This window comes from Calonectris borealis, chromosome 9 (genome assembly GCF_964195595.1).
Source record: "Calonectris borealis chromosome 9, bCalBor7.hap1.2, whole genome shotgun sequence".
Taxonomy (NCBI): domain Eukaryota; kingdom Metazoa; phylum Chordata; class Aves; order Procellariiformes; family Procellariidae; genus Calonectris; species Calonectris borealis.
In genome coordinates this window covers 11,102,934-11,130,799 of record NC_134320.1, presented here as the reverse complement: position 1 = coordinate 11,130,799, position 27,866 = coordinate 11,102,934, and the positions used below count along the sequence as shown (strand labels likewise).

The window sequence follows — 27,866 nt, the reverse complement described above, 5'->3', positions numbered from 1 at the left end:
AGGGATCAAGCACCTCAGTTTTTTATAATTGTTATAAATAAGTGTCATAGAATTGCCATTATTAAGAAGTTTCACATAGAAATTGAAAGACACTTTTCATCAGCTCCTTTTAACATTATTTGTCAATACTTGGGCACCTTATTAACATCACTAGAACAGCAGCAACAGAACAGGTAGGTTTCAGGCTTTTTCCCACCTGTCTCTCATTTCCCCCCAGTGTCCATAAACAATACATGCCAAAGTCATCGTAAATTCAAGTAATGTCTGGACCTAGAAAACACATGGGAAAAGATTCCTTCAAATTTTTTTGTAATACATACAGCTAATATTGTGCTATTGTACAGCTACATCTGCCCTGGAAAAAACCCACCACACCTTAGATCTCATCTAATGTCACAATCGCTGTATGTCGCCTGCAGTACTGACAACCAAGAATTTCTGACCATTGGCAAAGTTTGTCAAAACCAAGCACAAACAAACTATCATCCACCCAAACACATGGGATTTAAAAGAAAAAAATTACTTGGCTAGAGAATTGAGCAAGACTCTCTTCCCTTTAACGCAATCTGATCTTGCCCGAGCACAGAAAATCTAAGGAGAAAAGTCCCATTTTTCTATTCCATTTTTGCATCTTTAAAATACAAAGCTTTGGGTGATATTTTAATTTCTCTTCCAGAGAGCTGGACAGGAGATTTTGAAGAACCAAAGTACACAAATGTAGCCAGTTTCTTCCAACTGATAGAAAAGGTACACAAGTTTTTCAAAATTAAATAATTAGAAATATTTTTGTATATAACAAATACAGCATGCCATTTCCCTTTATCTTCAGATTATTAGCATCAATGATAGCCTTGTGTTATCTCATTAGTTATATGGATTCCACGTGTAACCTTCTTGTGGAGTTTCTGTGATTACAAGCACAGGCTATGAAGTGAGGACATATAAATAATTTCTTTTAAAAAATGATTGTGTTAAAGAAAAAAATCCCAAGCTCTAGAACCTTAAGACAAATGAAAATAGGAATACCCTACCTTAAAGTTATACAGAAAAAGCAGGAAAAATTAAAGAGAGTGATTGCACACTGTTCTATACAGGAGTATATATATTCCTCTGTGTGTATTATGCAAATATAGCTACATATATTTTATATACATGTGTATGTGCACACAGATGTATATATACATATATACATTATACACACACATAGAGGAAAAAATGCAATTCTGTCCGCTTGCAAATTTTTCCTTTTTGGAACATGCAATTGACATCGGGAGAATTTTCATACATCTGCAGTGAACACTTTGTATTATCCTCCAGTAACCTGAAATTCTGCCATTTCTCAAATGGTCAGCAACTCCTCTGGTTATAAAAGATTATTTTTATTCTTTAATCTGTATGAATTACAGTCAATCTGTATGAATTTATTTTTAACAAAATTTAAAAGCCTTTAAGTCATACTGGCTATATTTAAGAGACATAATTCTGCAGAAAAATGAAACTGACTGCAGGATACCATTTAGCTGTTATATATACACACTTTGGATGCAATCTTCATGTATTCCCCTCATTCCCCTCTGCATTAAGTTAATCTGAATGAACATTTTCTCAGCTATAAATTTATTTTCTGGAGGCTTCAAAACTGCATGCATGAAGACTATAAAAATTCTGGTATTAAAAGCATGAAATTATCTGATGAAAGAAAAAGGATGTCGTATTTTAAGTTTGTTCTATCACTGTAAATTTTTGTATGTTTGATGTTTTACACTGTCATCAAGTTGTAAGTGCTCAGAAAGCCGTAATCTTTTATTTTACAATGAGAAACAGTTAGGTAACATCGACATGTTCAAGGTATTCCTATTAATCAAAATAAATGTCCTAATACTTTATTCATGAACTGCATTTACAGAAAATCTAATTCAGTTACTAAATACTAAATGTGTTAAAATTACACTTAAAATAATTTTTTTCTTCTAAAGCTGCTTCCTTGTACTGTTTCATAAAATCTGTTCTGACCATAACTTTGTCTATTTTTCCATTTAAATTGGTATTTAAAGGCAGATAGTAATAAATCAGCAATAACAGAAAATGAAAAATTAATCAAGGTAAGGATGTACTGTATATGCATCATTAGCCTATGACACTAGAGAGAGTTTTCTTAATCCACAGATGGTCAAATTTATTACATATATCATAGACCAAGCAAAAGGTTAAATCTTCCATAAAGTCTTCTGCAAAAAGGATAAAATACAATTACAAAGTATATACACAGGGAATGAACATAACAAATATACATATTTTTTAAATTGCAGTTGTAAGTCATTTTAGAGAAATGAATTTAGTACAAAAAAAAAAAAAAAGTACATGTACATGTAAAGCCAAGCTTGGTATACAGGATAATTCAGGTTAGCCCTTTTCCTTTATCTCCCTTTTGTCCACAACAACTAAAAGCAATAGTATGGCTACTTCAGGAACCGCCCAAGACATGCAAAAAACCCCCAGACTTCTTTGTTGTCAGCATACTAAAGGTTTTTTCCCTCAGGTGCTATGTAGTCCCCCCATCATGCTAGATATATTACAGGAAATCTCTTCCTTTCTCCTTGCTTAGGAAGAGCTGGAAAAGAAAAAGCAAAGGGCTATTCATAATCTGCTCCTATTGCACAAGGGGAGTCTTTTACACCCACCCAAGCTCCAAGCAGCTGGTGTTTGTACAGTGCCTGCAACAGATTATGGAGTTTAAATGTCAAGTACAAATTCTTATCTTCATTAGCCATTAAAGTACCTTTTCTGATATAAATCTTTAGAGTTTCCACCACCCCGCTATACTGGAATACTGAAGGAAGATTTAATCTCTATGAACATGCAATACAGAGCAATGCAAGCAGCACACCTGGGCCGTGGTGGACTGAACAGTACCTGTAGCTAGGTGAACATCTTTACCTGGGTTGAGACTGCCAGTCATGGAAACAGGTAGCTCATGCTCACTACACAGTCTATGTTTACATCTTGTTTCATTTCACAATATTACTTTTGTTTTATTTCCTTACTGGCCTTTAGATCAAGTGTTTTTTGACTTGAGAACTGGCATAATGGAAATCCTGTGTAAATATACTTTTAAGTTACAACAACGGTTGTTGCTGTTGGTAAGGAAAGTAGGTTAAGATCTTTTGGTTAGGAATTACAAAACAAATGCTTCAAAAATATTCAAGAGTCCATAATTTCGCTTGTGGGAATTATTTAACATAATAATAGAATTGGAGTTAGATCATGGAAAACAAAATCCATCACAGAGAATAAAAGCAGCACTAACCTTGGCTCACTGTGGCTCAGAGCAAGCACATCTCACTTATAAAAGACTATAAAAAATAAAAACCCCTGCATGACTAAATATTAGAGAACAGTAAGAATGATCAAACGTATGAAATAGTTTTCATATAAGCAACCATATAGACTACAGCTTTTCAACCAGAGAGAAAAGATGACTATGGTGAGTATAGGACTGAAGTCTATAAAACCATAATGAATATGAAGAAAATACATAAAGGATGAAGGTTTGGTTTCCCTTCCCAGAGAAGAATTAATGTGCATCAAATGAAATTAGCAGCTAGCAGGTTCAAAACAAACAAAAATGACAGATTCTACACCAGGAAGTAAACTGTGAAATTATTCTTCTGTGATGTTGTAGGTGTTAAAAGAGTTCATGCCAATTCAAAGAGCCTTTGACAAATTCATGGAAGAAGAATCCATCGCAGGCTATTAAAGACAAAATTCTCCCATACAACTTTCTGCTGAGAACATCCTTAAGCCACAAGCCACTGCACACTGGCAGATATCTGAGGGAGTTAACACTATATATTTATCCTGTTCTTATAGCAGATGCCTAGGAAACAGTACAGATCACTGTAGGAGGTAAGATACACTAGGCTATGCATCCCTTAGCTTTGATCCAACACACAGCCCTTCTCACAGCTGGCTCCTCTTCTGTCCCTCCCAGACAAGGCCTCCACCTATTATTTCTATACACTCCATATATAATGACTCAATGTTCTGCACGAGAAGCGAATCAAACGTGCTACCTTCAAAGTATGCTAGTATTCCAACTATCCATCTATATACTGTGAAGATAGCCTAGATTTATTCTGGAGAGGAGTGGGCTTTTTGCACTGAAATTACTTGATTTACAAAAAGTGTTCAAAGGAAGAAGTTCCTTGTTGGAGGGGAAAAAAAAAAATCCTAGAATGGAATAGATAAATTTGCCAGATCAGGGCAGATTTACTGAGGTTCAAAGGGCTGCTTTCAGTAGACACAATTTCCCCTCTACTGCACCTTCAGCAAAAGGGATGGTATTTCCCCAGGGTAGCATTTTATGAAGTCATGACCTTAATTTGAGGTTTAAAGCCTCTTGTACAAGATACACCCACACAGTTCCCTATAAAAGAAAGGTGAGACACGGCCAGAGAAGTAATATAAGTTTAGCAAGTATACGTATGTGCAGAATATTTTGTATATTATATATGTTTCCATTTAACTAGCTCCTCTGAGGTTTTCTACCATTAGCAAAAATGATGTCACTATTTTTAAAGCTGGAATAAGCTTTTAGGTAAGTGGCGGAGAGTACTTACCTGAATAGTAGTCCCTTGGCCTGGCAGGGTCAGTGAATGAAGAAATGCCACCTAAATATAAGAATAATGCAGGTACTATCAGAATAAAATAACCACATTGTCTTTCTTTATAAAATACAAAATCAAATTTAAAGTAATCTTTCTTTCAGAGTCTGTTTCATAAGATACAAATATGAAACAATGGGTACCTATGAATTTTTTTTTGCGTCAGTGAGAGAATATAGTATTGGCAAGCTTGTATGTTGTTCCAGATTTTATAGTAGCATGCCATGTTTAAGAAAGATACCCATGTAGCCTAGAAAAATGCAAACCAACCTAACAAATATTCTCCAGAACATGTAACAAAGAATTTCTCCACTGAGATTGTACATTGGTAAAAATGGGTTAAAGCACAGAAAACTGAGGACTGGAATAACACTCCACTGTTTCTGCTCTGCTACACAGGAGAAAAAGATGACCTGTGTACTGGAACACTCCTTCCTCCAGGTCTTAGTCACACAGCAACCTTCACAGCAGCAGGATCTCCATAGCATGTTTCACTAACAGTACCATGGGTTTTATCACAGAATCCTAGATAATTCAGTTTGGAAGGGACCTCACAAGGTCCCTAGCTCAACTCCCACTCGGAGCAGGGTTAGCTATGAGATCAGACCAGGTTACTCAGTCAGGACTTTATCTTGTCAAATCTTGAAAACATCCAAGGATGGAGACTGCAGAACCTCCCTAGGCAGCGCGATCCAATGCTTGACTGTCCTAATAGTCATCAGATAGCCCCCCATGCCACAGAAACATGCAATATTAACATTTAACTAACGTAACACTTTATGTCTGTTCACTCCAGCAGGCTACGAAATCTGATGCTTAGGTCTCTCTTTTTCCACTTAAAATTGCTAAACATATATGACTTACAGACTGTATCACCAAACCGCAATAAAACCTCCTGTGAAAAGCATACACATCTGAACAAATAATTTCCCACTATACAAACACCATATCCATGGTCAACTTGATGGCACAGTCATGAATAAAGTACTCAACATATTAAGTAATCAGACATAGAAAACAACTATTCTGACAACTAACCCCAGCACAGCTGTTGTGACAGGGCTTAAACTTCCAGTTAACACACTGAAATTTATGGGAGTGTTCATATAAAAGTTTGCAGGGCTGTATTTAAAACAATTGTTAGACGAAAGATATCTAAAGATACAATCTTTTTCAAAAATAAGTATTACTACAATATGAAAAACTGTAGTAATACATCGTTGGAAAGCTTGAGAATTCTGGTAACAATTTCTCAAGCATCCCACAACCTTTTTCAAACTGCAGGGACTTCCACTAGAATGGACAGTAGTAGTAGAAAGCAACATGGAAATATATTTTGTTCTGGCATATTTTTATGGCTGCACCACACTTCATTTAAAGTGACGTTTTCATTTACATCTTATATGAAACATTTTACTCCAAATAAACATTTAAAAAGAAGGGTAAAGGATATTCCTCTAATTAAAAATATCTGAAAGACACAATTACTGATTCTTATCATCCATATTTAAGAAAAAAAAGTTGATTTTTTCTTCCGCATTCACTTTAATAATTAGCATATCTTTAATTGCCTAAAAACTTACTGGAATGGCCTGAATTTTTATATGCAAGACTTACTGAATTTTAAAAATGGAAGTGTCTCTTATGCAGATTTTACAAGTTGAACAAAATTATATACCTGCACAAGCTTTCATTATCTTTTTCAGAGGTCCCATAGTGTACATCAGTCCAACAAGAATCCCTGACAGATGCCCAGCAAAAGAAGTCCTACAAGAAAAGAAAATCTTGTGAGTGTTGGGAAGAAAAACTTTTTTTGTAGGGATCCAGAATAAGGAGTGCAGAATTTGTTGCAACTGAGAAAGTCCCTGAGTGACACCAAGCATACAGAAATTACTTGCCTGCAAGGACATAGTGCCAAGTTTTCTTTCTTCATAACTACCATAAAATTGCTAGGTATATACAGTCACAGAAAAGTATCTAACAAATATTCTGAAGAAGCTGGAAACTAATTGGAGAGATCATTTTAATTGCTTTTTTAAAGGACACAATACCGTTTCCCTAAAAGCATTTAAAGTAAAGACTTACTGAAGTAGGAAACTAGTTTTAATCCATAAAAAAGTAAATCCACAGAATTACACTGAAATGTCTAGGTAGGATCTACCAAAACCATTTAGTTTCAAGTGAAAGCATAAATACAGTACTTTCTACTGCACTATCAATACAATCCTACAATTAGTCTGAGATAAGCATGAATGCAGATCTGTTGCAATCTTTGTAACACAGTACCTTCAAAATTAAAAGGCCAATGAATGAAATGCTGAGATCCAAATTCTTTTCTATACATACCAACGATTTCCTTAAAAAAAGGTCATTGCCCATTTGCATATAGAATTAAAAGGCTCTAGAGTCTTTTGAGAAATCATCAACATGGAAACATACGTTTACAGTAAATAAGGAGATTTGCTCCAAGTATTGCCATGACTATGGGGTACTCTAAATTCATAAACCAATTTTCAGCATTTAAATTAAGAGTTAAACTCTTTTGTATTTAATCAGGTTTAGACATTAATTAAGAGTAAAATCTTTTGAGTTTAACAAGGTTTAAACATTATTATGAAGTTAGAGAAGCCAATACACTAACAATTAAGATTTCCTAGTATATGCAATTATAAATACTCAGTCCACTGGATTTACTCTGATTGTCCAAAGACTCAAGTAATATGACCTTTTTTGCCTTTATAAAGCAGAAATGAAACTCCTGTTTAACATAAAAATAGATTTAAACATTACGCTTTTTATATTCCAGTCAGAAATCCAAAAGAGTTACACAGATGATACTATATGTACTCATGACGATACAACTTCCAAGCATCACTGGTAAAAGTATACAAAAAAATGCATGTGTCACTAGAGGGAGATAAAGATCAAATCTAAATTCACTCTTTTGCCACCTACTTAATCACAAACTTGTATTCTGCTATGTAGAGCTGTGGTTCTCTCCCATAAGTAACCAACAATTTTTTAAGAGTAACACATAAATGCTGATGTGAAAATGTATAGGTAAGAGGTAGCTAGAAAATAAAGCATCTATAAGGAACTAATTTTCCAAACAGATTTTTCTGGAACAGATTTTCCAAATTTGTGAAAAAGACATGCCTGACTTGGCGAATGTCTGTACATAGGAAACACTGAACACTTCAAGATGCCTTACTCTAGAAATCACCAACATGAGATTGATTCACCTATATTCTTGGCAGCGTTTTAAGATTTTATGCTCATCTTGATTTATCTGAGCACAACACTGTTCCACAAAACCCAAAAATCAAGGTCTTTGCTTGCAATACAGTGAAGCTCTATATTTACACAACATGAATAATCAAAACCCTTCAACTTTAAAAAGTCCTTAGGGGGATAATTTCCACTTCATGTCTATTGAACAAGTTAGTGTACTAGATGCCTAAACACTACTGACTGTTTAATTATAAATTACATTCAAGGAGTAGAAATTTATAATGAAAATGTTTAAACAGGGCTTTCTAAATGAAAAATAATATCGGATACATTGTCAAACATATATACTAACACTGACATGCAAAAAATTGAGTACATTTGATAAATCACATCAAATTTTCACCATATGCTATCATAAAATTAATTTGAGTGTGATCAACAGTAGCACCTTGGTACCTGTAATTACTAAGGAAAAGCAATTCTGTAGAGTACAAAAAGACAGCTTCCCCTACATTAACAAAATGCTTAATGTTACAGACAAGTTAAGCAAATGTCACTTCATTTTAAAATGTGATATATTGTAATTTACTCAAATAATAACTTAATACCTTTTTTGCTAATGTTCGGTATCATTTGTAGTATGGATGTTTTCCAAATGTAACAACTAAAACATACAGATAATATACAATTTTACAAAAAAAAAAAAAGCAGTTTCATTAAAAACTTTTAATGTTGTCAAAACGAATGGAAAAAAAAAAAACCACTACGCAGCAAAATTCTGAAATAGTTAACTTGTATCTTTTCCCAGCTGTTTTGAAGATGGGTAAGGTTCCAGAGGACTGTAAGGGTATTTCTATACCATTATTAAGCAGGGAAAAGAAGACGAGGGGGGGGGGGGGGGAAGGAGAAACAGAGAAGGAGGACTCCTCTAGTCAGAGGACTACAAACTAATCACTATCTTCTGTTCCCAGATAAAACCATTTGTTCAACATAATTTGTGGATACAACCAAGGTAAAAACACCAGAAGCAGAAAACAGATTTGTCAAGAACAAATCATGTCAAATCAACCAAAATTCCTCCTTTGACAGGGCAACAAGCTTCATGGAAAGGGAGAATTAGCAGATGTCAAACATGCTGTAAGAATGCAGCACTGTCTCACAGCATTTGTCATAAAGAAGGCTTAAAAACCTTAAACTCTAAAACTACACTAAGCAGATCCGATCCCTAAGTGGTTGGTAAGCCTGACTTAATACTTATTTATCAGTGATTCATTATCAAACTTGGGATACAAATCAAGTGGATTTCTGCAAGAGTCTATTCCAAATATTATTTACAAATTACAAGCTAAGAGAAGCTGTAAGGGTCACTGGAGATGGCATTACAATTTAAAGCAACCTTGACAAAATGAAGTAGTGGTTTGGAAAAAAATAGGGTGCAATTCACTAAAGACAAATACAGAGTTCTGAACATACCACAGAAGTCATCAACTATACAAGCAGGCTAGAAGTGACTGGCTAGTAGGAGAGCTTCAGAATAGAAGCTGGGGCACACAGTGAATTATACAATAAAGCACAGATCAACATGTCACACCACTATAGAAAAGACAAGTATTTTACTGAAATACATGAACAGGAGCACTATCTGGAAGTAACATGAAGAAGCCTTCCACTCTACTCAGTGGTCTCAGCTGGAGAACTGAGCCTACTTTTTGCATACTGCACAAAAAGAAGAGCAACAAAAAAACCCAGAGAGCCCATAAAACAACTTCTGAGAAAAGACTGAAGGGATCACAGTCACTTAAGTCTATTGAAGAATTCTCTCACAGATACAATAATCTTAAACTATGGAAAATATTGTCACAAATAGGAATGAATACACTCGCCACATTCTCTATCCATAGGATAGGGAGTAACGGACATAAGTCACAGCAAGAGATTTAAAAACATTTAAGTAGTAGAACAGACTGCCTGGAGAAACTGGGGGGGGTCTCCATCCAGATGAGGCAGAGGCCTCCCACATCCTGCTGGGTTTACGGCCCATTCTGTCCCATGTTTGCCTCTGCTTCGCAAGGAAAAACGAGGGGGCTACTAAGACCCTGCAAAAAGCAATCAGAGTTTATTACAGTGATGATCTTTAAAAGTGCATTAGACTAAATATTGACAAGTATAAATTATATATAAACACACATATATGTTTGTATATAAACGTATACGTTTGTCCTTCTGAAGTTATCACTCAGAGCATTTGTTCTGAGATCAGGTTCCCTTAGGTCCTCTATAATCTTTCTTATTTTATAAAAAGGTAGACTAGAATTATTCAATTTAAGTAAATTACATAAAATAACTGTTTTACACATGCAATTAACGTTCTTCTAGCCACATGCCTTAGTCCAAAGTGGATATTCCTATTTCTGATGAACCTAAATATATTTGAACAACTAATCTGGAACAATACTTCAATGTCGCTCTTCTTGATATTTTATTACATTTTACAGTGAATTTTAATTCTTCAGTAGATTGCCTTTTTTAAAAATTTGCATAATGGATTTCTTGCCTATGAGGCTGTCTGAGTTTTATCGGCAGACATCAAAGTTAGTGGCAAAACTACAACTGTTTTCACAAGGCAGGATTATATGCAAAATTTAGAACTAAATGCCATGGATTTTGGCTGAAAAGAAATTAATAAACAGTTTACAACAAGCACAAAATGAGTTGTGTGAAGAAGTCTTGTCCAAACACATATTACCAAGGCTCCTTTCACTTGTATTATAAATTCCACTCTTCTTTCTTGTCTAATCCAGAAACCTGAGGTTACTCCTTTTTTCTGCTTTTTATATACAGTAAATAATCCTGGATATAATTAAAAACTCTTACAATATCAGTGATAAAGCAACCTCCATTATCAACTGATTCTAAAATAGGCTTTCTACACTATTCATAAGAATAGCAATGTCTTGACTGGAATGGATATTTTACTAGGTAAAAATTGACTGTTATTTTTCAGTTAGACTAATGAAGAAACATTCTCCTGATTGCAACATGATAAACTACTGCCTTTTTTCCTGCTGGTTAATAAAGAAAAATTGACAGACAATTTCTTTTTCCACAGTACAACTTCCAGTTTCTATAATGCAAGCTAAACTTTGAATGGGAATAAAAACAGGGGTCTTGACTTTTTAAATTGCATGTTTTTTCTCTAAATGTCAATGAGCTTTATCAATATTAACTAATGTTCTCCCTGGAACAAAGAAATTCAAATGATGTCTCATTTAACTTTTTGTTTGAAAATGTAGATATCCCCAGAGATCTTATTTATCTCAACCATTCACTTCATACTAATGATAATTATACAATATGTCTAAGTACTGTTTCCTGAAGACATCTGCCATCAAGCTGATGTGCACATTACTTCAGAAAAATCTTCTAAAAAGAATTAATTATACTTTTTCATTTTCATTTGGCTGTGTAATTTCCATGAAAACTGGTATCACTAGAGGGAAAGCCATTTGGACTGCATTTGCTTTTCGCATATGAGAAGTTCTGACCCAATGTTTACAAGACTCTCCGTATTAATTTTTACATTAATATTGTTCCAGTGGCCTCACAATGAATTCAAATCAATTCCTCACTGTTGGTGAATTTATCCTGAATTGTTTCAATTCTGTGTGTCAGTCACCTGACTCAACAAATGAAAACAGAGCAAGAAAGTCTACACCTATCACTGGACTTCCATAACTTCTTCCTAACAACAAACTCCAAAGCCTGGTAGGCATTATTATTTACGCACGCAATTCTACCACAGGACAAAGCCACTTATATAGCAACAAAAGCATGTCTTTAGCTTAAGCCATTGCTGCAGTCTTTTGTGGAAAGATCTTCTTTCCATGCATCTCCTATTCCAAGGCTAGGCTAGGAAGCATGCATTCACTGAACAAGCAAACAAAGGAATAACATCAAAGTGATGTACTACAAGAATCTAGACCAACTTCATTTTTGAAAAACAATTAATTTTTTGAGACCATGGGAATCAAATCCATGTATTTATACATAATTTATTTCCAAATTAACACAAGCACAGTCATCTGCACATGACAATTTAAACACTTTGCTACAAAATTTACTCTTGCTTAGAAAACAGGCCATGTAGTCAATTTAACAGTGCTAAACAACCTATCTGAATGCAAATTAAACGATTGCATAAGTAAAAGTCAACTTGTTTTACACTGCCCTATACAGGCTTCTTTAAATGGAAATGGGAAACTTGTTAGCAATTTTGTAAAATAGCATAGAAAAGTAAAAGCTAAGTTTGACAAAAGAATGAAAGGCTGTAAATGGTTCTCATCATGTAATGCCATTCCTCTCTAACCTGGGTTTTTTTTGGTTGATCGGTTGTTCTTAGCCCTTTTGTTCCTGAGGGACAGTTCTCATCAGTAAACAGCATAATAAGCAGTTCAACAGTAAATCTGACTGATAACCAGTGATGACTCAGTGATATCCCTAAGCATTAAACAAGTGAGAAATTAAAAAAGCAGATGAAATAGGAAAATAGATACACACAAAAGATCTCACGAGGTTAAGTTTATTAGAGCTATGCAAAATACTTGTATTCGCACCAGATGCTGTACCAGGGTTGAGACTGTGAAGTGTACAAGGCAAAATAATCAAAATTTAAAACCAGACTTGTCAAAATATGTTCTTATATTTTCAAATATATAAATTAATTTTTCTGGGTTTTGTTTTTGGGTTGGTTTTTTTTATTAAAAGCTCAGTATTCCTATTATGTTTACCTATTTTGACCATGATCTGGTTTGAGATTTTGGTTTCCCGTGGATCCTTGAACCCAGGTGAAATGAAGCAACAACTAATTGTCATTGTTGATTCATTATACATTATAACTGTATAACATTTTCAATTGTCAGCTATGAATGCTTATGACAATGATGTGTATCTCTTGCCAAATGCAGATCTGTTGCTGTGCTCTTGTTCTTGTGTGGGATAGTTCTCAGTTTGCAAAGTCTTCGCTTTTTTTTAAGATGAAGAACTCTAATAAGCATCTTAAGTTGCAAAAAAAGAAAAAGGTCAACAGAACTGGCTCAGAACAACACTTACCAATATAGTTTATTTAGAAAAAGTTATGAAGAGAAACTTGGAAACAAACTTAAGGCTAGAACTAACTTAGAAAATAGAAAAAACTCAAGTAACAAGGTTTATACACTTTATGGATTGCATCATCCACAGATCTGGAAAACTTTCAGACACCTGAAAGTCAGCAACTATAAAACCTACCAAAACACAGGTCAAAAGGAGGCCTAGAGAAATGCCTAAGTCCATTTTCAGAGATGCAGTGAGCTACAGAAATGTTAGACATCTCTGATATTCTCTGAACTCCAGAATAGCAAGTCTCACTATTTCTGACAAACTGCGAAAAGAGCAATTCTGGACAGTCACAATATCAAACCTCAACGTTTCTGAACACTGAAAAAAAATAACATCCTCTGCTCTTCTCCATTCCTTGCTTTCTACTCTGCCATTATTTTCATCCTTTGTTACTCTTAACTTTCTGAAAAAGAAGTTTGAAAAAAACTGTAATGTCCAGCTTCCAACCCCAAGGCGTCTTCTTTGTCCATCTGATAAATATTTCAGTTACTTCAGAAACAACCTGAAAGATAAGCTTTTCTTCTAGTAGTGAGTATAGGTAAAGCACCTCCACGCAAAAGGGATAGACGACTTAAGATACCACATGCCCAATTCTGGAAGAGGCATAGAGATTAAACATAAGATAACTTTTCACATGCCTGTTCTTCCATCAAAGAAATAATCCCAAGGATTGCTATAAAAAGCCTACATCTCAATGTCCTTGCTTTACAGAAGGCAAAGATTAGAAGGATATTACATGTCTTTTAAAATTTAAAATTTCCCCATAACAAAAATATTAATGAGAAAGAAAAGAATTAACAGATTCCAGTAAAACCCTAAATCCTCTCCTAGCCCACAAATCAAACTTTTCAATCACCTCAATATTACTTTTGAGTCCTCCATTGGTTATGGATTCTCAGGTGATCCTGATACATCATTCCACTAAGGCAGGTCCAAATTTATTGCATGTCTTTCTGACGGGACAGAATTTTGCCCCAATTACTGACCTCTTATCTATTCAAAACTAAATTATGCAACTTGATCTACAAAGGAACACCATTTAATCAGACACTTCAAATATTACAACATGCCCTGAGCACACAGATGAGCATGTAAGAGCAACGCTCTGAGAGCTACAATTGTTATGGTTCATTTCAAGGCAGTTGGCAGTTACTAATTAAACATGTGTTCTGGGACATGAATTTTTTTGAGATTACTACTTGTTTTCTATGGCCCCCATTATCGTTTAAGTGCTGTGAAATTGTCCTAACTATCAAGATTGCATGTAACAAGGCAGAGGTTCTTTACACCAGGCAGCAACCTAAGCTACCATAAAATTATGAAAAGGTTTTTGACATTATTTCTGGACCTTCTATACACTTTCTACCCCGAAGACATTTCTGCAGTAATGCAACTGAAAAACAACAGCACCCAACCACTAAACTCATGTTTTTCCTCTACCAGATACAGTATGATATGCTCATGGTTTTACTTCAGACATAATGTTCTTTCATTATTCTTAATAATAAAATAAACAGTACTATTAAACATATCACCAAATAAAAGCTATGTTCAGCTAACATGACAGTTTATATTTTTCAGAAGAATGTTTTTAATGTACTGAAAACTTTGTGTTTATACTTCTAGTAATGCCATGCAAGTGACCTCTCAGCTCACACTCAAAATTGCATTTGGAACAGAGCACTCTGAAGTTCTTCTGTCTTTTAACCTAGGATTCCTTGCTGCACTCAATCAGGCAGTAAGTCATAAAGCAATAAAACCAGTATTTAACATAAGTAATATTTGAATTCTCATTCTGGTCTAGGAAATGTTCTATCTGCTGTATCATAGTATCTGACGAAGAGTATGTCAGTATTGCTCTCCTCTTTTTTTTTTTAAAAAAAATCTTTCTGAAAGGCGGGAAATTGTATATAAACTATGATTTGGTAGTTTGTAAGTTTATGGTCTGTACTTCACATATATTCTCCAATATGATTGACAGTTATAAAATATTATACAAGAAAATTACTGATTTGCAACTAGAACTCCAGAGATCAACTGCTAAAGAAGAGAAAGGCACTATTCTCACAGAGGTACGGGCAGATGAACTGTGCTGGCAGAACTGAGCACGCAGGAAAATTGAGGGAGACGATCAGCAAGACTGCAGGACAGTGAAATGTATAGAATTTGCTCAATACTGGATGATAGCTTTATCATAAATTACAGAAGTGACTACAACAAATGGACAGAAGGGACTAGAACAGAAATAGCAAGCAAACAGTGGAATGCTGTTTTGCTACTGAAGCCCTCGGCACTACAGTATATTAGTTTGGTTACTTTGCTGAAAACGCATGTCCCTTTTCCTTGTCCATCAACTTTTGTTATCTTCCCTCAAATACTTAGTAATACCTTCTGAGCACAGAATTTCAGTTTTTTATTTTGAAATGTGCTCAAAATAGAGGGTGTTAAGGAGAAAACCAGACTGTAGCCTCAACACTTAATTGTAGCCCCAACACTCCATTTGGATACCAGCTAACACTACACATACTTCATAATACATTTCAAACTACTTCAGATAGCCCAAAACTCTCCTCCTAACTTTGAAATATTAAATGCACTTACCCTGGGGAGATTAAATGAATAGCCACCAGCTCCACCCAACAAGCATATTTACTGGATATCTGCAATCCAAGGACACTGCTGACTCTTCCTGGATTGTAATGGTTGTTAAGAACTTTCAAAGCAAACAAGACTCCTGCAAACAAGAAGAAATCACATAAAGAGATAAGTACTTGTGCCCAAATAATATAGAAATGCAAACAACTTAACTACTGAAATTGAAGTACCATGCAGTTTCACAGCACCACAAAGCATACTGTTGCATGCCAGAACAGCAGCTCTAAGCTGTTTTTTCAGTGATACTTTTCAGTGATTTTTTTTTTTTTTAAAAAAAAAAAAAAAAGAAAACGATAAAAAATTACATATTTGTATAACAGCCAATTCTAAGTTGCTTTTTAATATGCCTACTCACTGTAGCTATTCAGGTATTCAAAACAGTACAAACATAATTTTAAAATGGGAGTTCTAGCTGAAATAATTGACAAAATTATTGAACTCAAAAAAAAATGTTCCTTGAGTTGAGAAAAGCCATTACTGAAAACAAGACAAACAGATGCATGTAAAGCTCAACAGTAGGCTCAGATTCTGAATTAATGGAAAATTATCTTACATATACTCCAGAATCACTTGTGTCTGGAAAAAAAAAAGATAAATCACCTTTAATCACAATAAGTAATCATTCAATTCTAATTGACTGCAACTGTTTTATCATGCAAGCAATAGCCGACATGACAGAATGAATTCACATAATTTATTGGAACTTCCAAAATGTTTTGAAAAAGTTCCTCTAAAGAGAAAGCGCATACAGTTGTTTGAAAAAAAAAAATCTGAAAAATCGACAAGGAAAAGATTTGACATGGAAAAGATAGTAGAGTTGAACATCAGTACAGATACACTAAATAAAAACATTAAAAAGGTTTCCCTCCCCTTCTAACAGCATAGGAAACCAGAGAGAGCAAAATTCGCTAATCTATCCAGTGATGTAAATATTGTTATTCTAGGATCAAATATAAACAGGAATGTGTGTATGCACATACACACATGCTCACGCCATTTGCTGCTCATAAAACTAGACTTGTTCAGAAACTATAAATTTACTAAAGGCGACAAATATTCAATAGCAGCAGCATAGTTTAGGAATCATCTCCATCCAATCCACCCTTGGCTTATCAGAACCCTGTCTGTAGAGCTTCAATTTTTATTACTTTTCTTTTTTTTTTTTTTTTTTTTTAAAAAGGTTTAAGTGTCCATTGGAACTGCCTGACCTGGTGTATTGTCAGGTTCCACACAGGGGGGAAAAAGGGGAAGGTCTGTTTCATCCATTTAAAATAAAATAATTTTTTAAAAAATCTAGGCATCCTAAAACTCTTAAAACCTGGTACAGCAAATAGGTTTTAAATATGCATACAGATTGGCTCTTAAAGAAACAGTTGTTATCAGGAAAATACTCATATTTTCTTCAACAGCTGTGCCATATACATGCCACTTGCCTCAAGTGAAGAGAAATTACCTATGCTGATGGTCATGTTGAGAATGTTGAAGGTGTAGAAAGATCAACTATGGATACTAACTCTGTCAGAGCTACTTTAATCTGCTGCCCGAATAATGGTCAAATGCACGTGCGCATAGGCTGCAGTCCCACATTTCCAAGCTTGGAATACTCAAAAGATGCTGCAAAAGGTAAGTCACATCAGAACAGGTTGCAGTACTCGATGCTAGATCTAAACTATCTTGCAGAACACGTAAATCAGAATCCAACTACGTAATCCCTAAACTGATGAAAAGCTTGAATTTCTGTCCTCTGCACAAATGGCTTAGTAGATTAGAGGCTTAGTCCTGCTCTTTTTTTAGTTCACTAAAAAATCCAAAACATGCTCCAGCCAACATTGTAGTATGGCTGACAGGAGTCTCTTGTAAGGAATGAAATGGGGACTCCCTCTGGCCCATCACCAATGCTTGTCCTGTCTGCCAGCACCACTGCTGTTCAGTAACATGGTCCCTTTTGCCGTAAGCACGGGAAGCCGTAAACCTGCATCACCTGGATAATTATATCACTACATCTAACTTCCCTTCTGTTGGTTCGAGGAAAGGGACATATAAATTGCTATCTAGCTAAGTGAGAAGCTGGAGACAAATCTGGTGAAAAAACCTTACCGTGAAATCTCAACACTACATGGTAGTATTATATTCCCAGTTATATAGTATAAAGAAGTTTCATCATAAATCCTTGAAATATTCACCCTTCTCATTCCTAGCAAGAATGGGGTTGATACTAAGCTGGTTTTAGGTATGGACTGATAGGAACATATAGGAAAAACCTCACATGGATGGTGCATTATTTAAGTGAATACCCAAAACAGATACTTCTTTACAATTTCTAAGACTCAACTTCTCATCCTACAGTCTAGGGTGATACAAGAAAAGAGGTTCAAAAAGAAGTTTGATGGCAGCACCTCCCAGCTGTTCACAGAGAATAGTGTTACAGAGCACACTTCCCCCACGAATCACCCAGCAATACCTGGAGTACCATACAAGAGCTAACCCTAGAAAGTCCAGCTGAGACTGGACTGAGTGCACTTATTTCACCCATTTTACTACTAGTAATAAACATTCAGTAGGGTTCTGCAGTCACTGTTAGGGAACAGCAAGAGGGAGATGCTCCCCAAAGGAAGGGTATTCAAAGGGAACAGCGAGGTAGGCAAGCGGCAACCTCCCCAGTAGGAGCCCAGTCCCACAGTCCTTAGGCAAGGTGCACAGGGCAGGCTGGTGACGGTAAGTGGGGTTGGCCAGGAGCCCAGATCCCCAGGCACATCTTCGTGACAAAGCCAGGCCAAAGAAAGTCAGGAAGTGAAATCAGGGTCCAGGTCAGAAAAGCACATGGCCTGGCAGAGATGCAATGTAGCTCAGAGAGGGATGACACAGAGGGCTTGAGCTTAAAAGCAGCTGCTTAGCAATGCGGGAAAGCCATCTCACACACCTCTTTTCCCACTAGTCTGAGGTGGGTCACAGCTGCCCTGTCCTTGGGCACAGGCAGCCAAACTCCTCAGGGGAAGAGGTTACACTCAGGGCCCCTACAGCCACCATAAAGGCCAATATTAGAACTGGGCATGTCTCGTTACGAAAGGGTGGGTGACCAGCAAATATCTGAAGCTCCAAATGAGCAATTACTAGGATGTTCCAACTAGTACCGATTCGAATACCACAGGGAACCCTCAGAGGTGTTGAAGCACCTTTCTCAGAGGTTGAAAAGGAGGGCTTGCCTTCTAATGCTAGGTCCCAATGACACCATGAGTACAGCATGTACCCAAAGTACGCGCTTTAAATTAAAAAAAATAGGATAATGTTATTGACATAACAACCACATACATGCATATGGATGTACACCTATCCATTTTCTGCATTCAACAAATATTGCTATATAGTACCTATAAATATTAATTTTACATATGTAAATTGGACCAACCATGTGCCTTACCTGAAAAACCTACAGCACAATTCATTTCATACGAAGGATCATCCAGAATTTTCACAAGCATGAATTCCAGCACCATATAAACAACTCCAATCAGCACTGAAAATACTGCAATTATGTATGCAAACCATATGCTCTTAAGCTTTTTTTCCAGCATTATCCCCTTCCAAAGCATGGAAATCATGTTATAATATAAATGCCAGTCATCTGCATGGTGGACAGGAGAAAGCAGTAAACGCTGCCAGTTCTTTCTGTAGAAGCCTTCATTTACACTGATACACACTTCAGGCAGTGGCCTCACAGGGTTCAGAAAAAGAAAAATATTCAATGCAAGTACCCCAAGGGTAACAGAAGGAATGTTCTGGAGTCCAACTTGAGAAATTTGATAAAGCAGCAAGAGCAGTCCAGCATTGACTCTTCCCTGCCTTCGTTGCATTATTACTTCTTATTCAAAGAAATGTGAAGATTATTCCGATTTCTAGTCTTTTGTTCGAATTCAAAACCATGCAAGTTTTGGAAATTCTGAAAGAAAAAAGGTATCTACATTATTATACATGTACGGGGTGTTTTCAAGCTCATCACTGCTTTTTTTTTTTTTTTTAAACACAACAAATTCTTCAAGCTAATCAGCTGAGACCTCTTTTTTAAATCAGAACAAAAATTCAAGTGGGGAGGTGGGAAATCACAGTTTTTCAACTGGTCTAAGACACAAATAAAAGGGATTTATACAGATAATCCCGACAAGCATTATGAGAAAAACTGCAACCTCTCTTTCATGTCCCTGGACAGGCTTTACTTCATCTATAAAATTCCTGGGTGTTCTCGACATGTTCTCATTAATATCCTGATTCACTCTCAACTATTAAAATTTCAGGAAGGAAACCAGTCAAAAATTCTTCTCTAAACTCTCAGTTTTCAGGCTTCCCATCTTTCCTACATACATTTTTTTTCATGACCATTTTTCCAACTTTTACAAATATTCAATACAAGCTAAGAATGAAAATTAAAAGTTACAATTTCAAAAAGTAACAGAGACACTGCTAAGTACTCCTAAATGTAAGCTTTGAAAATTGTTATTGCTTTCCTAGTAACTAGAATTCAAAGTTTAGTTTAAAAGCATGCAATGGAGAAAAAAAGCTGTAGGAGAAAAGCATATACAAGAATAGCGCATAAAATTTCTAGACAGCTACAGCAAAATATTCATCTCCGCCCTATTTATGCCAGATAAAACGGAGGATAAAAAAGGGCTATAAAAGTTCTAGATCTAGCTAGAAATAGGGTTACTATGACAGAAACTGAGAAAGGTCATTGAGCTAACCTGTGCAAGCGTATAAAGGAGAGAGGAAGCTGCATTGGAGAATACAGCACAAGGTGACGTGGACTTTCTAGAGAGTGGAACCACCTGCAGAAGACAGGAAGAGACACTGAATTTCAAGTAGCTTCTGAGGGCTACCTCAACTTGGCCAGTACTATTTTTAGTTCTCAAAACTCTCCAAGATGGCACAACAATAGCATGGCCACTCTTCTCCACCTCTAGGATGCCAGTTCATTGCTGAACTATTGAAGATACGCAACATATAATTCCACATAATATGATACATAAGTATCAACTACGCAGAGCCAGCAAAATATACTTACTCTTCAAAACTTCGCCATCAGGTTTCAAATGAAACTTCCTGAAATATCTAGATATATACAAAATTCTCATCTCAATACTCCAGTCACCTCCATTTCCATTTCATAAAATTGTTAGAATAAGTTGCTAATATATTAACTTTTTATTTAGTTTAAATTCCTTTCCAATTCATCACATCAAATGTTTCCTCTGTAAACATTTTTAGTAGCTAAACAAACAACAACCTATTCTTCTGGAGGACAGCAGAAAAAAATGACACCTTTGTAAGGAGAAAAGGACAACAGCTCAAGATGCAAAGTTTAACATTCCACATTATGTCTACTAGGATTTACTAAACTGCACATTTCTACAGACCATTAGTATGCCTGCAAACACTTTACTAAACATTTTTCTTTAGGTATTCAGAGTATCATTAATAATTTGATCGGGTTGCACCGCACAAAGTAAGTGAACACATGGAAAAGAAGGAAATCTCCTCTGAATGATGTTATCCTATAACAGCGAAAGGAACTATGAATCCTGCACAGGATTGAACATCAAAGATGATCACCTAGGGGCCAGCCTACTTCCTCTACTTATATCTAAGTGAGAAAAGCATATACTTCCATGCTAGCTCACACACATAGTTAATTAACGCCATTTCTTATAATTAAGTTTAAGTTATCCTAGTCTCTGGATTTCTCTTTAAATTGCATTTATGCTTATTATAGCACTTTAAGAGAAGAAAAAAAACCCTGGTAGCATCCTCAAAACAACTGTAGTAGAACAGAATGCAAGTAAACATATATGCCACATTAAAAGGAAATTCACTGCATTTTTTCCCATGGTCTAATCTCCGAGATGCTACATGACGTCTAAGTCTTGCCCAAAACAGAGTGGAAACAGCAGAAACACGCTTTATACCAGGCCTCTTGAACATATAACTAACTACACTGGTGCCTCTAAAAACAAGTTTGTAATCCTCACAATTTAAATCAGAGACTACAGCTGTAGTCCCTACAAATGAGTTCAAATGAGCTAAGACCTCTTAAAGTGTAAATTGATTGTTGCAGATGATAATTAACATTGTCAGCCTTTGACTTTTTAATGTTAACATTACAAAAAAAAAGTACTTAGATAATCAAAATTTTAATCAAAGTCATTCTCTTTTCCACACTACATGCTCTGATACCAGGTATACCATCATCCCCAAACTGTTCTTATATGCACCTGCCCAAACCTCTGACTTTTCTCGTACCACTGACATAACTAAATTTTTCCCACTACAAAACAGTTGACATAAAAACTGTTAGAATTTAAAAGTCAACATCATTTAAACCCAAGTTATGTGTAAACACCAAAATCCTGCCATACCATGTTGTTCAAATTGCCAAATACTACAGTCTTACTTTTTAAAGTTCCACACACACACCTTTTGATACTCTTTAATTCTCTATTAAAATACTTTTAACATATGTGCAACCCTCAAACAGCACTTATCTGTACAATAATGTAACATGTCTGGGATTACAGTGATGGCAGTAGTGCCATGTATTAGAAAACATTCCCATTATTGGGAACGATCCAAAATGCCAGCCAAGACACATTATGTGTTTGATTATAATTGAAAAAGATGTAAGAAAGAAAACAGTAGTTACTTGAGAGCCTTCTGGAATGCAACTCACTTAAAATATATGGAGCTTTCAACCGTTTGAACATTCTTCCTCAGCCTCTACTGTGTTTATTAAAAGTCTAATGAGGCTTGAAACAATGAAGCACTTATTTCTTTTTCGTTTGTGAAAACATGCCACCCACTTCAAAATGTACAAATTTCCAGAACAGACTTGAAATGGACATTTGTCTTGTATCTAGGCTGCCACGTGTCTGCATTTTTGTCACTTACTCAAGATAAATGTCTGAACTAAACATTCTCAGAATTTGTTTGTTTGTTTTGTACTAACCAAGTGTAAAGCATTTAAACTGTTATTTTTACTGTGACAACTCCCCTTGCTCACTTGGCAAACATAAAATATTATGACTTCATATTACTGAAAAATCATGTAATAAAGTAAATATCAGTTAAAATGAAATGTTACACTGTCTTTCCTATAGCTGTAATTTGAAGTTAGAGGAAAAGAATCTCCCTGTACCCTTGCTCCCCCCAAAATGGACAGAACTACCCTGAAATTTTGATTTATGTTGATGTGAAGCAAAATCCAGCCCATTGCCCTTTTCCTTAAAAAAAAAAAAAAAAAAAAAAATCACACCATGACATAAACCTAGATTTTTATGAATAGACGAAGACGTATAATATCTCATTCCCACCAAGGGTGAATGCAGCCGTGATCTACACATTTTGCCATTATCTGCATGGCACATCCTGACCTTCAGATCCGTCACCAGCCTTCTCTCTAGAACTGCTTTGTTCTTCCCATTGCTTTGCAAAAATGATTTGTAATGGAGGTACCTTAGCATTGTATAACTCTCCACTGACAGAAAAAAATCCCAGGGTTACTCTTTCAGTTCAGATCAGGAGTATGATTTTGAAGTGAATTTCTCCATTGCCCCCACTGACTTCACTGTGGTGCACATTGTGGAGTGGCCTGAGTGTGTACGAACTAGTCTCTTTTCAGATGAAGCTAAACCAGGAGATGTGTTCCAGGAAAGAACCGAGTGCACTCCAGAAAAAATTGGGCATTCAGCCTAGGTGTCCAGATTAGAGCTAGACCAATGTAAAAAACACTTGAAACATGTAAAGGATGAATATCAGATCCTGAGCATAAACCATTTCACACTACAGATAAGCCTCAACAGGCCCACACTACTTGTCTATGAAGATACAGTCTCAGGGTACAAAGACTTACCCAAGCAAAGAATGAAACAGAAACAGTGTTTTTAGGGCAAAAGAAGAGTCCTACAAAGGAAGCAGAAGCAAACTGTAAACCCTTTTACTATTGCCCTCAAACTTTGGAAGCAGGTGGGGAATGAAGGCATAACAAAAAAAAAAAACAATGCAAGAAAAAACTCAAAAATTTGAAACACAGTGAATCATCCTGTTTATATTTAATATATATGCAAGGAGAAGGTCAACCACAGCTGTCAGTTACAATAAGCTTTGAACTGTATAGTCAATTACATAGTTCATAACAAAAGACAAGGTTCTGACATAATTATAAAAGTAATTACTTTATAAAGACTGACTTCTGGATTAATCAAATGTGCCTCTAAAGGGCATAATGTACATTCATTCACAAACGAATACTGAACTTTAAACTGAAAAAACACGTTTCAGAATTTGGTATGAGAAGCCATACATCTGTAATACAAATGTTTTAAAATAATTTAAGTCAGTAACTACCTTGCTGAAAGGAAATAATACAAAGTTAAATATCAACATAAAATTACTGCATAAAAGGCTACGTCACAGTGTCTTTTTTTTTTTTTTTAATATGCCACATTTTATTTTAAATGTTCTTCAAAGTTTTCTGTGAGAATAAGGAAGTTCCTCTGCCTCTTATGTCTGATTCAGCATGAAAACTGAAAATATTTATAGTTCTTCAATCCTCTTCAGTACTACTAAAAAGAAGCCCTTAACAAAATAAGCTTTTAAGATAACAACTTCAACTTCAAACTGAAAATTGAGTTCTGAAGGGTGTGTCGATTACTATTCACAATAAAATATATACATCTTAAACAATATATGCCAATAATACTTTTGGACATCTCATCCCAAAATAAATAAGACAGCTTTCAGAGGAAAGAACGGAAGGGACTAGGTCAGATCTCATACTCTGCCTCACATCTTAAGTATGAACATCTGAGACACTAAGCATTTAGGCTTCTAATTGCCTCCTTAGTTTGACTACTGCTATTTAATATAAAAAGAAAAATACTTAAAGGCTGCAACCTGTCCATCCTTCAATTAAAATACAGAGTTATTCAAACTGTTTCATTATAATTATTAACTTGCAATATCACTGGAATCCCTGCCAATTTCGACTCATGTTTTCAATCACAAAAGAGAAATCAATTTACTTTATATGTTTATCATTTATTTAAATTTAATTAGAGTCAATATGCAAATCTAAACATCAGAACAAGCACCTACTGGACTTTTCTTTAAGGCTTATCATTGTAAAGACCAGTTATATTCTCTGTCATCATTTGAGACTACTAACATTATCTCTAAAATGTGCTTAAGGTAACTATATTTTATCTGTCTGCCTTCATTTCCTACATGGCATCCACTTCTAATGCAAAGTCTTCAAATTATTCAGTTGGCTACAATGACACCGAAGTCATAGCAAGCAACACTTCCTTATGCCACGCAAGGACATGGCGTGTAGAACCAACGAGCTTCCCTAGGCCACTCTCGGGGAAATACAAACTTGACAGTATTAATTCTAGCAGAGGTCAGTCTGATTGTCCAAACAGTCCTTCGGTTCTAAGGAGCTACTCCACCACCATGTACAGCTAGAATCAGCTGTACATTTACTCTGTCAGAACTTCCCTCGGCACCAACATAGTCGATTAAGCATGGACTGGAGGACTTATTCTGGAAATTACATTATGCATTTCAGACACCAGCTTGACCCTCAAGCTGATACGATTGCATTGCAGGCAATTTACACATTGGGCATTATACAGCAGTGACTTAAGCAGCCAGAACCTGAACAAAACCAGTAATCCCAAGTTGCAAGAAGAAAAATAAATGATAGAAGTTAAAAAAAGGCCCCAAAAAATCCTGTAGTAGCAATATGAGAAACATTATTTCATGTAACGAAGTCTTCAAAACCTCTTCAGTTTGTGAAAAATCAGAATAACAATTACTGAAAACTTCTTTACACTGTGATCCAGGAAATTACTGAAAATATGTTCATTATGTGACTAATCTACCACTAAATTCATTCCTTCCTGATCTTTCAGTTTCTCCATTACCTTTGGTAGCCAACCAATGTTGAAGTGGTTTGTTCACAGGCCTTGAAACTGAGGCCTCATCTATGGTGAAGAGGATCTACCTGTAACACATATAGAGTGATACTCCCTATTTCCTCCTCTGGAGACAGAGATCACACCAGTCTTTCATAGTGCGATACAAATCAGTTCCTGAAATGGAACAACCTAATAAAAAGCCTTCTCACGGTTATAGCTTATTCTAGTCAAGAAGCTGATTATAAATAAACTGTCAAAAGGAGTAGTTTTTGCTTATACAAGTTTTATATAATGGAAATTCTGCTGCAGTTGCCAAATCAGTAAGTCATTTTAGTGTAGAACAGACAGAAAAAGCAGGAACCTTTATAGATTTTTATAATTTGTGCTTATGAAAGTCTACATTTTAGCAACTCTCCTTAGAAATTACAAAGTTTTCCTTCATTGAAAAAAAAAAAAAATCTGTTCAGGACCTACACAGGAGCCACAACAGCAATGTGTTACCACTGCTTTTTTTGCTTAGAAAACCTAAAAGCAACACAGAGATAGTTTTCTCTACCTCTAAATTTATATGCCACATATAATCAAACAGATAAAGCATTTTTGACTAAGCTAGAAAGAAAAAGGAATATGTCAATAGATAATTTCTTTCTTTGAAGCATCAGTTCTTGCTGAACCTTTGTGGTCAGTTAGTCAGAATTACTTTATCAAAATATTTTGACGGGAGAGAATGGACATATTAAATCCCTTCCCAGTCTTGTGGAAGGAAAGGGACACTGAAAGGTTTGATCAATATTCTTACTATCCCCATCTCATAACAGACGGTAATTAGTAACTACCTCTCAAAATGCTAGAATGCATCTACACATAATTCAAGTTAAAGAAGTAAAATAATCGTAAATATATATAGCTATATCACTGTACTGGTTAAGGTAAAGTGGTATCACAGTTTAAAAAAATAAAAATACATCAGAACAGTGGACTTCAGATTAGGCCAGTTAGAGTTTTAACTTCACAGATGTTTAACTACTTTAATTAGGGTCAGGGGTTTTGTGTGTTTTTTTTTCCTTGATTGCAATACTTACACTTGTACCATACTAAAACTGCGTAATTATACCAGAAGAGCGTCCTCCTCTATTTATGTCAAGAATTTTGTAATATAATTAAAATGAAACAACCAATGCTTTCCTGACTCTACTTCAGAAGTGCGAAGCACAAGGGCTCTTACAAGTTTAGTACTCCTTAGTTTGTGTGGTTTCGAAGGAAAATTTGTCTGCAGTTTGTAGGAGAAAGGAAGGACAGGAAACTTACTTCCTAATGAAATCCATTTTAAACAATATGGTTAAACATACAAACAATTCAGAAATATACACTTTCTAGTATTAGTGTTATGTTAACTCTTGTCAAGACCTCAAATCTCTTTGAATTAACAAAATGCAGCTCCAGGAAGAACATCACTGCGCTATCTCAGGAAATTAAACCAATTCAGGTATTATTAAATACATTTTATAAACACCTGAATTACTTAAACTCGGTATGTACACAAACATAAGAAAGTTGTGTAATAAAAAAAAATATGATTGAGGTACATTTGTCACTGCTTCGCCTTTGACACAGGTGCAAGTTATTTGCAAGTTTGGGGCTTTTTTTTTTTTTACCATTTATCATTTTAACACGGAAAGAAAGTTCTGGTCAGATTTTTTAAAAAAATATCAGTTGATTATTTACATAATCTGTAAAAAATATTGCTGAAGGGAAATAAAATAAATTATTAACAGAGTTAATATGCAGCGCATATTAAGGTGTCACTGCATTTAAAACGAATTTGCTGCAGTTTACTGATAAGAGAGGCGCATCTGGGGTTTGGACCTTGGGAACCAGCACTGTCACATCCCTACCGTTTTCCACGTGACACCCTCTGCTCTTCCAGGCGCTGCTTCCTTCTACCGCCCCAAAAGCGTCCGCAAGAAATGGGCGGGGGGAAATGCTAGGAGTTGTTAAAGTGTGAAATATTAGGTATTTTTGCGATTTCTGAAATTTCTCACTTCATTTCCATAAACTTCGCTCCGCCACTCTGCTTCCAGCGGCAGGTGACGAGCTAAGCTCGGCGGAGGGCAACTTGCTAGAAGCCGGCTCCAGAGAGCTAACGGCTTCAGGGGAAGCCTTCCCCAGCGCAGAGGCCTCTGAAGTGCTTTTGTTT

General features: G+C 35.6%; 1 protein-coding gene across 9 annotated transcripts in view; it reads right to left on the bottom strand.

Moving 5' to 3' along the window:
• Nucleotides 1-27,866, bottom strand: part of RHBDD1 (rhomboid domain containing 1) — a 56,087-nt gene that overhangs the window by 27,751 nt on the left and 470 nt on the right. For 5 of the 9 annotated variants that reach the window (XR_012674833.1, XR_012674834.1, XM_075158214.1 and 2 more), the window contains exons 2-7: nucleotides 25,676-25,755; nucleotides 20,441-20,524; nucleotides 19,126-19,644; nucleotides 15,654-15,786; nucleotides 6,343-6,431; nucleotides 4,620-4,670 (exon numbers count right to left, since the gene is read on the bottom strand). Coding sequence is in view for 7 of the 9 variants with exons in the window: in XM_075158214.1 (XP_075014315.1) it covers nucleotides 4,620-4,670; nucleotides 6,343-6,431; nucleotides 15,654-15,786; nucleotides 19,126-19,558 (706 nt within the window). In the remaining 2 variants the exon portion in view is untranslated. Of the gene's footprint in view, nucleotides 1-4,619; nucleotides 4,671-6,342; nucleotides 6,432-15,653; nucleotides 15,787-19,125; nucleotides 19,645-20,440; nucleotides 20,525-25,675; nucleotides 25,756-27,564; nucleotides 27,706-27,866 lie in introns of those variants that run through there. The other 4 variants (XM_075158208.1, XM_075158210.1, XM_075158209.1 and 1 more) reach the window with 4 other exon arrangements.